This window comes from Pseudorasbora parva, chromosome 17, assembly GCF_024679245.1.
Source record: "Pseudorasbora parva isolate DD20220531a chromosome 17, ASM2467924v1, whole genome shotgun sequence".
In the NCBI taxonomy this organism is placed as follows: Eukaryota; Metazoa; Chordata; class Actinopteri; order Cypriniformes; family Gobionidae; genus Pseudorasbora; species Pseudorasbora parva.
Window position 1 is genome coordinate 7036740 of NC_090188.1, and position 12067 is coordinate 7048806.

General features: G+C 36.6%; 1 protein-coding gene across 5 annotated transcripts in view; it reads left to right on the forward strand.

The window, feature by feature from the left end:
• The window catches only part of LOC137044850 (MAM domain-containing glycosylphosphatidylinositol anchor protein 1), a 332623-nt gene that overhangs the window by 53710 nt on the left and 266846 nt on the right, over positions 1–12067 (forward strand). For 4 of the 5 annotated variants that reach the window (XM_067421199.1, XM_067421200.1, XM_067421203.1 and 1 more), the window contains one exon: positions 2104–2193. In XM_067421199.1, coding sequence (XP_067277300.1) covers positions 2127–2193 — 67 coding nt within the window. In that variant the 5' untranslated portion in view covers positions 2104–2126. Of the gene's footprint in view, positions 1–1343; positions 1408–2103; positions 2194–12067 lie in introns of all 5 variants that reach the window. The other variant, XM_067421202.1, reaches the window with a different exon arrangement.

The following is a 12067-nucleotide window of genomic DNA, read 5'->3' on the forward strand; positions in this document are numbered from 1 at the left end:
CGCTCAATGTCCACACCCACACCCAATTACGCGACAGAAGAAGATTATAAAATCCACTTTATGTGGTCACATTTAAATAAACCGACAATGCAAATAACCTGAGTCATTGAAAGTTATTTTTAACATTCAGATTAGGAAATGGCTGCACATTCTCACTTTTTATTGTGCGTATACAAGACACCGCCAAGAGAGAACTTTTCGTACTAATGTGTGTGTGCTTTTAAAGAGATGGTTCACCTAAAAAGGAACATTTTGTCATCATGCACTCAACCATATGTTTCTTTCTTCTGTTGAACAGAAAATACGATATTTTGAAGAATGTTGTTAACCAGACCCATTGACTTCCATATGTTTTTCCTACATTTTAAAGTCAATGGGTGCCGTCAAATGTCGAAATGTGGTAGCCATGCATTCTTCAATATATCTTATTTTGTGTTCAACACAACAAAGAAACTCATACAGGTCTGGAACAACTTGAGGATGAATAACAAAATAAGTAGAAAACAAAATGTATTTTTTTGTGTGTGGACTATCCCTTTAAAACCCGCACGCTGATAAATAACGCGCACCTGTTCAGACGGATTTCAAATGGGCCGTGACCGAGTGCTCATGAATTTAAACTTTAGACTGTGGAGAAATTCTGCTATTTGCCTTGCGCTAGATTCCTGTGCTGTAACTTAAGTTATTGTGTTAATCTGTCTGAGCTGGTGCTTTATTCCAAAGGGATTTCACTTAAATTGCCTCAGTCCTACGGAAAAGGTGCGACATCTGGGTGTTTGATGACCTACCCTTAATTAAACCTTGGCTTGAAAAGTAAACAAATGTTTGGGAGGGCTCTTAAAAGCATTCAACAACAACATTTTAAAAGCATTTTAATAACCAAAAAAAGTAAGACTTGCAGGTTAATAGACGCTCGCGAAGAGCACTCGCGCTTGCCTGAGGGGGTTACTATAGCAACAGTATGCTGCTCGAGGACTTTCTTTTAGGATAAGTATGGGGTTGTAGATGGACAAAACGGCTGTAGACCTACTGTAATAGCATTTTTAGAGGTACACGTGGCAAATATATCACAAAAACGTTTGTGATTTGTTTAAAATATTTGAGTTTTACCACAGATGAGATTTAAGCTGTGTAATGTATCATTTATGTCAGTGTGTAGCTTCTCACATTGTAGCCTACTTGCTAATACTTGTGTATTTAATGGCTTTTTAGTGGATGTTTGTGAAGAATTTTTGTTGAGATTCAGTAATTTTGGGAATTTTTTTTGTTATGTAATGCGTCTATATATAGCCTATATTAAAAAAAGCTAAATAACGGATGTATTTTTTTTTTTTTTTTTAAAGTCAGTGTTCGTCGATGATCCTATCGGAAAGTGCTGAGTAGCCTGCTGCTGTTGATATGTTACTGGTTAGTAAATGCCTCATTCGATGTTAAAATTAAACAAATACAATCAAAACCAGTTTTGAAGTTTACTTGGACAACAGCTCCCAGCCCCTTGTTGTAAAATCAGTTGTATTGCAAGGTCAATAGCTGACTGAACAGTTACCATGTTCCAAAAAATCAGTTTGACCACCCTAAATTGCTATGACCTGCCGGTAGCTGGTTATATTGCTGATACAAGATGGTTGGAGAACTAGAAACAAGCTACCATATGCCAAAACATAGCCTTGCTTTCCAGCATAAAGTTGAATCAGTGTAAATGCATGCATTTGGATACTTGTCTTCCTTGGTCTGACCAACATGATACTGAATTCCGTCCAGGTTTAATAAGTCATGTATTTGATCATCCTCAACCGCCCACCAATTTCAGAAATAACCCATGATTGCTGCATTCAATCCCATCAAACAATAGCACAGTTCCTGTAATCTGCAGATAATCCAAGGTTTGGCAAATGAATTGTCTCTTCTTAACCCCCCTGCATGCATGCACTGGAACAATGCAGGGATAAAAATACTTCAACTGGTGAATAATGTTTTGTTAGGCTACTTTAATCTCTGATGATGATGGCATGATTCTGGCTGGAGGAGCTCTCATTTTAATGCTGAGCTTGTGCTGTGGTGTCCTGTGCAGTGATTGTGCACTTTTTTTGGTTTTCCCCGCAGGTAATGAGGGATCGCACCTGAAGATGGAGCTTTTCTGGATTTTATTATTTTCAGTACTCCACCGGTACGTGCAAACGCAAGGAGTTTACGGTAAGGACTTTTGTGACTTTTTAATGGTTAAGGTTAGGATTTGTGGTCAGTTGGGTTAGTCTCGCCTCACAACATGTTACCAGTAATTGCAGTACTCCCTGGTGGGTATTTCCTGCATGATGAGATTGCTCTACCCATGTTTTCAGCACATTTATTGCAATGAACATCCCGACATTGCCTGATGAGATGTGCTGCGCCTGTTGTAATTTTAAAGACGACAGACTAAAGTAGTGGAAGGTCATCACCAGCAGGAACGGTAGATTTGCGGAGCGATATCAAGCTATGAACATAAACTAAATGACACTGTCTAATTAGATCATTATCATGTAGGATAAATACTTCATGAAAATTCAGAAATCTTTAGAAAGATTCATCAAAGTGTCTTTTTACATCACATGATTGTGATAATTGACTAACGTGGGTCACAAATTTTCTCCATTTGCAAGGTTGCGTTTGTAATAATTTCTCTCTGGGATGACACTCTTTCACTTCGTTGCTCGCAAAAAGGATTTCTTCTTTGCATAATGAATCATTTTATATTGGTGTACCCTCCACATTTACTGCACTTACTGTCATTTTGTGAGAGCTCAATTAAGTGTGTGGTAAGAGAGAAACGCTTGTCTCAGTTTGTCATATCGAGGGAACATTTAGAGCCTCTAGTTAGAACATTAGCCATGCAAAAAAGAGGTTATTTGGTGTTATTTGTTGTTTGAAGAATCAAATCTGGTTATTTGTATACCAAGTTGGTGTTGCAGTGAATTGTCAGGATTCGTTCTCTGTAGGATTTTAATCATATGTGTGGCATCTTTAAAATGGACGAATACATTGCATTTTGGTGGAATTCAAGAATCTGCGTTGGATTACATAGCTTTGCGTAAAAGAAGCAGTATTTATTTTAGTTGCATAATACTTCAACACTAAAGAATGCAAATGTGATATTTGCCTTTGCTTGCATGGATTGCTCTCTGCTCGTCAACTACAAGAAGTCAGAATTTTTTTTGTGGTAAACTTTGGGAAGTGTTTGAAACTATTTGCGTGTATTTAACCTACAATGTTCCACTAAAAAGTCTGTCTGGATGATGTCTTACTCTCACACACTGTCTTCTTATCATCTTATCTCATCACGCACACACCGTCTCACCTGACTTTTAAAATTAATGTCATGCCACATATTTTTACCCCAATCATTGTAAGCCAATGTTGACTGACCTTTTTAGACTTTATTACATTTAGTCATGCAAGTGCTGAAAGTTTAATTTTGTTGTGAAGGCCTCCTAGCTGGGAGGGGAGTAAAAGCCGCCTTTACAGTGCGAGAGAGAATGCCAGCTCAGTTAATTAAGGGCGGCAAAGCCCCAGAGTGAGAGAGACTTCACACTCACTCCTCTTCCCACTTAATGTCTCTGCTATGGGGGCTATTAGCTCTCTCTGATCGTGACTTTAATCCATGTTAAGATGTTTTACATTTACTGGATTAATCCTGCAAAACATGTCCAGGGCATCTTGGTTATTTTATTTTTGTTTAGAATAATATGTATTATCATTAAGAACATTTGAAAGACATTATTTTTTAGCACATTTTGTCTCTTTAAATAATGATAAATAAACAAAGTCCGGACAACACTTTTTTAATTTTTTTTATTATTATCCAGGGCTATGATGAGTCATTTTTGATTACATAAAAAAAAATCTAAAAGCATAAATTTAAACCCTTATCACCATAAATTTGCAAAAATAATAGGGAAAAAATTATGAAGAATAATGATTTTATAAAGAATAATAATTATCTAGAATAATGTTTCGGGTCTTATTATGCACAACTAATATATGCACATTATTAAAAAAAACATACTTTCAGCCGAAAATAAAGTCCTGCCCCACCCTTTTCCCCTTTTTTCCCTGTTTGATTTGGATTAATAATCACACCAGATTAACACAGTATTTCACAACCACATTGATTTTACATTGATTGATTGACCTCATTGATTTTAGTGGCCTAAAAAGGAAAACAAAAATATTTTACATAATAATAAATATACTTTTTTATTTTTAGTTAAATTATGCTCTGAATACTGTTGAAATGCTTCTACTTTACAACTCTCAGAAGAATCACCCGTCATCTTGCATGTCTCTTTTTATCCTATGTAAAAATGTGCTTATGTCCATCCTTATAGTTATTCTTCTCATTGAATCGGATTCTCCACACAGTTGAATGATTTCATTGCTATCTCATCAGACTATCTCTCGCTCGTTTTCCCCCCCATGGCCTGTCATGCACCGTCTCCCTTTTCTCTCTTTGTCACTCCTTTCATCTTCTCCGTCTCCGGTTCTGCTTATTCACTGTATATTTTTGGTGTGTATGTGTTTGTCACTCTGCTAAAATTCTATTAACCTGTGGGTTAGTATGTTTTCCCTATGGCGAATGCAGTTTTATTTTAGCTGTAGCAGCCGATGGCGTTTATGTGTCAGGGAAAAAGGATCGATGGTGAGCCGCCCTAAAGTAAGATTTTATGACTCCAAAAACAACTCTGAGCATATTTTCATCTGCTTTATGTCTGGATATAGGTCAGCAGAGAATGGACTTGGACTTAGACACACAGAAGTGTGGGTTCATGTTTGCAGTGTGAATGGGCAGAAGGTGATGTGTGTGTGTGTGTGTCCACAGGCGGACATGACAAAGAGTTGGTGCGAGTGAACAGTTGGCGCGCATTGACTAATGCATGAGAATCTGCGCGAGGGGGGGAAAATACCATCAAAGACTATCCAAAAAGACTAAAGGCATTGTATTCTGCACTGTCACAAAAAATAGCAAAATTGTAACTTTAGGGGTGTAACCGCATTTGACAGGGGGAGTACCTCAAAGGTACAACTTTGTACTTTATCACCCCCTAAAGGGTACAGATTAGAACCTTAAGTATATATTAGTGCTTCAAGTTAGCATATTACTACCAATGTCAGGCTAAAAGTACAGTAGTTACAGTTACATGGACATCTTTTGTTTCAACTGGAATGATTTCCTGATTTAATTTCCTGATTCTGAACATAGTGTTTACAATAAAGTGATCGGGTTGATGTGTGTTATGTCACAAGCGTCAAATCAGATTTAATCTAGACATGAGATCACATGGATATATAGAGTTTGCCGCTTTTGTTGCTTACTAACCATCCTCCTTTTCTTTGTTTTAAAAAAGCAGACTTGGGGTCAGATTTATTAACAGCGTGTGCCGGCGCAAACCCTCTTTTGGCGTTGAAAAACTACTGTCAGGATTTACTAAAGATGTCCAGTGATAAATTAGCGCTGAAATGCATTTCAGGGGTAGAATGTATGGGAGGAGAGTATTTAAATGAATCACGCAAGGTGATTTACTAAGGTTTGTGTTCATTAGTTTACTGGCATTTGCGCCATTATTTACTGCCCCAAAAAAGCAAGTCTAAAACAGACACTGGTCATTACGGAAAATCCGGCTGTGTCTGTTCTCATTGATTTGAGCGTCGTCAGTAGATCATGTGCGACACTGTCCACGCCCATCAGCGCATTTTTGGAACTGCAGTAAATCTGGCCCTTAATATTTATTGCCATTACAGGTTGTAATTTTTATAGATTTTATTTTATTTTTTAAAGTAATGTAAGTAACAGCCTATTATTAAGCCTTTAAGATGTTCATTATTTACTATTGCACCTACATTTGCCCTCTAGATGAGACACAAAGGTACCTTTGAGGTTACTGTCCCAGTAACAAGGTAAAAGTAAATTGTTTGCACTCCTTTGCACAAATTTGACCGGAGAAACCCAGTGAAAGTGCTTACAGTGGGCAATATAAAAAGAAGCTAAAAAGCTTTTTCTTTCTTTCTTTCTTTCTCTTTCTTCTCTTTCTTTTCTTTTCTTTTCTTTCTTTCTTTCTTTCTTTTCTTTCTTTCTTTCTTTCTTTCTTTCTTTCTTTCTTTCTTTCTTTCTTTCTTTCTTTCTTTCTTTCTTTCTCTCTCTCTCTCTCTCTCTCTCTCTCTCTCTCTCTTCTCTCTCTCTCTCTCTCTCTCTCTCTCTCTCTCTCTCTCTCTCTCTCTCTCTCTCTCTCTCTCTCTCTCTCTCTCTCTTTCTTTCTTTCTTTCTTTCTTTCTTCTTTCTTCTTTCTTTCTCTCTTTCTCTCTTTCTCTCTCTCTTTTTTTCTTTCGTGTGCAAATGTCATGTACCGCATAATTCAATTATAAAGCAAGTTGTTAGTAACCAAGACCTCTCTCCCAGACCAGTTCTTTGCTCAATAATACAACACAACTCACTCATTCATCTCATGAAAGTCTTTTTTGTGGTTGAGGAAAAAAAAAACTGTTTCAGGCAATGAGAAACTGGCAGGTATTTGTTCAGGAAGTGATTTGGTGAAAAGTCAGGAAAAGAGAGAGTATAGATGGAGACTGTTCTATGTAAGACTGGTGTAATAGCATTCTCCTGGCTATGGACTTTTGTCTATATATTACGTCTGTCAAATTAATTAAATATGTTAAATTGCAGTTTGGATCCAGGGATCTAGTATAGAGCAGAAATGCATCTCCACCTCAGCTTTACCCTGTAGTTGGTGTGTGGACAGGAACACAGGTTGAGATGGATATATGGCTGCTGTCTGTCAGTCAGAATATGTCCTGTAATCCCTGTTTATCAGAAAACTCCAGAAAGAGAAACTGGAGTCTGTCATTCATAGATTCCTTGCCTTTCCATTCAGTCTGTCATCCATTATCTCTTGCCCCACAACAGCCCAGGACCTTTGACCTACGGTATATGCAGCGGATAATCCCATAATTTACCGTTCACTACCGTTCAAAAGTTTGAGACCAGTAAGGTTTGTTTTGAAAGAAAGATCCATTAATTTGTCATCAAAAGTGACAGTAAAGACATTTATAAACTTAAAGAGATTAAACATTTCTTACAATAATACTGTTTGTTTATTGTATTTTTTATTGTATTTTTTTAAACTGTATTTTTGTAATCAAATATCAATAAATGCATTGGTGAACATAAGAGACTTCTTTAAAAACATTCAAATATCTTACAGATTCCAACTTATGATGGCAATGTATCTTAATTATATCTTGAAGTATTTTATGCACATATTTCATGGCTATTTTTGACATTGCCAGGGCAGATTGAATACATTAATAGAAAATGTGGTCAGAGGTAAGAGTCTTCATGGGGACTCGAGATAAAATGATAAAAGTGATTAGATTAAAATTTTCAATCAAAACAACTAAATAGCAGTGGGTACATTTGTCTTTTCTCTGATCTATTTTCATGTAATTTGTACTTGATTTAACTACGGCTCCATTATCATAACATGCACTGCCATTTAAATCAGTAAGATTTTTAATGTTTTTAGAAGAAGTCTCTTATGCTCAACAAGGCTGCATTTTTTTGTTTAAAAAATATTATGTAAAGTAACTGTTTTCTATTTGAATATAATTTAAAATTGTGATTCATTCCTGTGATGACAGCTGTATTTTCAGCAACATTACTCCGGTCTTCAGAGTCACATGATCCTTCAGAAACCATTATAATATGCTGATTTGCTGCTCAAGAAACATTTATGATTATCAGTGTTGAAAACAGCTGTGTAAAATATTTTTAGAATTATTTGATGAATAGAAAGTTCAAAAGAACAGCATTTATCTGAAACGGAAAGCTTGTGTAACATTGTATTATTGTAACAAGTTTTGGGTCAGTAAGAATTTAGTTTTCAGTTTTTTGGGAAAGAACTTAAAGAAATCAATATTTATTCTGCAAGGATGCATTAAATTGATCAAAAGTGACAGTATTTTATAATGGCAGACATTTATAATGTTATAAAATTTTCTATTTATAATGAATGCTGTTCTTTTGCATGTTCAATTTATCAAAAACATTTTGAAAATTTTAAAATAACAGCACCCTTGGTCAGCATAATAGACTTCTCTTTGAATGGCAGTGTACATCCCCCCCCACCATGTTTGCCACAGTAACTACTTTATATCAAGTTCTTTACATCATCAGGCACTTTTGATCCTCATTTCTCTCCTTGTAGATCTCTGTTCATCTGAAAATTGTTCAGCTGGAAATTTGTGACATGTTGCTGCCATCTTTGCTTGCTTTTCACGATAGTTCAGTTAATAGCAATAATTATTTTGCCGTTTGTTTGTTGCTTTTGTTATTTCAGTAGAATGCACAGCAAATATCCGTTAGTAGAAAAATATGCATTTTTGTCCACATAATGATGTAGTCACGCTGCCTACCAGAGGGTCTAACTGCCAAAGCTTGTCAGCCAAACCCTGGCGTGTTTACGAAACGCTCACATGCTTTTAGTAGCTCCAAGCACCTGACCAGCCCGCACATGGCCAATGGAGGCTACAATGAGATCACTATGAGGTAATGACGACCCACAGAACTGACATATGCACAGGGACCGCTTCACACAAACGGCTTGCTTTGCATGCCGGAGGCTGCGTAACTTTCTGGACTCGAGTGTGTTCCCTGCTTACAGGAAGAAAAAGTTGTCAGCCCATAGTTTCTCATTTCCTCTTTCCTGCCTGTGTGTCCCTCAATCTTTTCTGGAGCAGCTTCATTCTTCTATAATCTGTTTGTTCTTGCTGTTGTCTGTCAGTGCTTCTTCCTCAGACGTTTCTTGCCTTCGGCTCGTATGTTCCTCACCTCGATCAGTGATTCTTTTCCTAAAGTTCTCTGTACAGCTCACTCGCTACTTTTTCGTTTGCCTCTCGTTCTCTGTGAAAATAAACAGCACCTCCTCCAAACAGCTCTGCATTATTAATGCTTCAGCATCACTACACAGCAGAACTGGGGCGTGCATGTGTGATTAGAGGCTGTAGGGGTGTGAGAGCACTCAAATGCATGTTTTCTGTGGAGATTATTATATAGGTGAATTTCATCAAAACATCACATCAATAGTGTTATTTAATTTAGTAAACATTTTATTTCCTATCCAGTTTTCATGAGGTTTGCAATTTTTATGGGTGGACATGTAGTTTAAAACCCTGTTTTTTGATTTGTAATTTTATAGCTAGACACATGAAATAAACATCAAAATTATATAGTGAAAAATTAAATTAAAGTAAGGGTGGCAGAATTGGGCTAATTGAATCCGTTGGGGCTAACTAGTTTGAAAATTTGATACCAGATGTTGGGGACATGTGGGACACAGTTAAACATCATGCTTTTTGAACAAAAATTAAATACTATGATGTAATCTTTTTTGTATTGCGTTGGGTTTAGTACGTTTTTTGGGGGGTGGGGGTGGGGGGTGGAAGTATTAAAGAAGTTAATACTTGTATTCAGCATTTATGCGTTAAATGAACAAAAGTGACAATAAAGACATTTTTAATTTCCATTTGAGATACATGCTGTTCTTTTGAATTTATCAAAGTGTTCTGACAAAAAAAGCTTAATGGCATTAACACTTAAACACTTAAAACAACGATACGATACACATAAATTCAGATCATTAGAGCTTTCGATACAGAACAGACATGCCACCCTTGCTCTGTTTGAACACACACACACACACACACACACACACACACACACACACACACACACACACACACACACACACACACACACACACACACAGAGTGCTGTCAGAGAAGTATGATTAGATAGTCTCCATGTTGTGACTCACATATCCTCAGGACCAAACATTTAAAATTTTATCAGCATATGTCTATTTTTGCCAAGATATCTGAGATATGTAGTCATTGTGGTTCTGGGTATTTAGGCACCAATATGACGGTCGGGTTCTGCTAACCCTTGATAGAAAAGCACGGCGTTCTGCATGCTTGTTTGAGAGCCTGTTGGTGAGTCATGGTGCAAAGTTCACAAATAAAACTGACCTCACATGATCTTAATGTGCTTGGTTAGAATTGGAATATTTATTGCAAAAACACAGTTTTTAATCTTTCATCAAAGTGTATTATGTGCCAAAGCTTGTTTGCTTTTTGACAGATGTCACCAGGGCCGCTTAAATTTCAGGTGCCAGAAGTGTTCAGTGGAGTAGTTCTCTACAGTTAATAAACTCTTGTCTGTAGTGCCCACTTTTCAAGTCCTATCATTTTATCTTGTTGATAATGTTTTTTAATGTTGACTTTTAAAAACGCAGCTCTCTCTATTATTTGTTTATATTCACCTATTTTATTATCTGTATATTTGTGCGTGGGTTCACTTGTGTAACTTGGAATTCTAGGAATTCTGTAGCATTTAAAAGTTTGGGGTCAATAAGATTTTTTATGTTTTTGAAAGAATTCACAAGTTCACACTTACAAATTATCAGATCGCATTGTCCAAGGAGAGGGCTCTGAACTTGGCATTTTGGCCCGAACCCAGAGTACTCACCCTGTATCCCTGGCTGTGATACAAACCAGCCAAGAGGGAAAAGTCCGGGTGGCAAAGGGATGCAGAAAACTGTAGAGGAACATGGGTGAGAGCTGCGTATATAGACCTTCCTTTCGTACTGATGGGATGGATCATTTGAACATGTTCCTCCCGAACTTATGTTAATAAAACATCATGTCTCATGCTCATCAATGTTACATTAATTTGATCAAAATGCAGTAAAATCAGTAATATTGTGAAATATTATTACAATTTAAAATAGCTATTTGCAGCATCATTGCTTAATATGCTGATTTGCTGCTTACAAAATTTATTTTCAGGATTCTCTAAATGAAAAGTTCAAAAGAACAGCATTTATTTGAATTGGAAATCATTTGTAACATTACAAATATCTTTACTGGTCTGGATCTTTTGATGCATTTAATGGATTCTTTTTTGAACAAAAATATAAGTTTCTTAAATTCTGTAATTTTATTGACTAAATAATGAATAAATAAAAGGCATAATTTTAATTGGGAACACTTTATATAGTCTACAGTAATAAAGTACTTATTTAATAATTAAAGGTGCACTATGTAGTATTTTTGCAGTAAAATATCCAAAAACCACTAGGCCAGTGTTATATATTTTGTTCAGTTGAGTACTTACAATTTCCCAAATGTTTCCAACTATTTGTAAATTGAGAAAATTGCTATTTTAACCAATGACCCAGGACGTTTCAGCAAAGTGTTTGAGGGAGTCGCCTGTCAATCGCGTCATATCTGCGTTACCCTCAGTTTTATTCTGCAGAAGCACTTTTCTCTTAGCAGTGTGAACATGTCACAGCAGCGCCGAGCGAACGCACAGAGTAACTTTGTTTTGAATAGGTGCCCAAACTTGGCATCATCAAACTACGTCTTTGTTTTGAATAGGCGCCCTCTAGTGGACGGAAAGTTGCATAGTGCACCTTTAACAAACTAGTGAATTCAGGGGTCACCAGACTTGTCCTGGAGGGCCACTGTCCTGCAGAGTTTAGCTCTGACCCCAATCAAACACACCTGAACTAGCTAATCAATGTCTTACTAGGTCCTATAAAGGCATTGATTAGCTGTTTCAGGTGTGTTTGATTGTGGTTGGAGCTAAACTCTGAAGGACAGTGGCCCTCCAGGACCAAGTTTGGGGACCCCTGAGTTAATTCGTAGTTAATGTATTGTAGTCTCAACATTGTTAATATATTAATAAGCTATACAAATAGTGAGTTATTCCTTCATTACACTGTAATTAACACTTATTATTGTTATTGTTTAATTAGCTTGTAGCAAAGGAGTTGTTAATTGGTTATTAGGAGTAAACAGTTCTTACTTTAGACTAGGCCACGGAAAATGAAAAGTGTCATTAATTAAGTGCTTTAAAGCCAACCTTTATTCATTCATATTCACTGTTCCTTAAAATGCTTAAGCACACACACACACGCACATGTTGGCATATGTTTATTATGGGAACTCTCCGGTGTAGAGTTTACGTACTGGACAAACC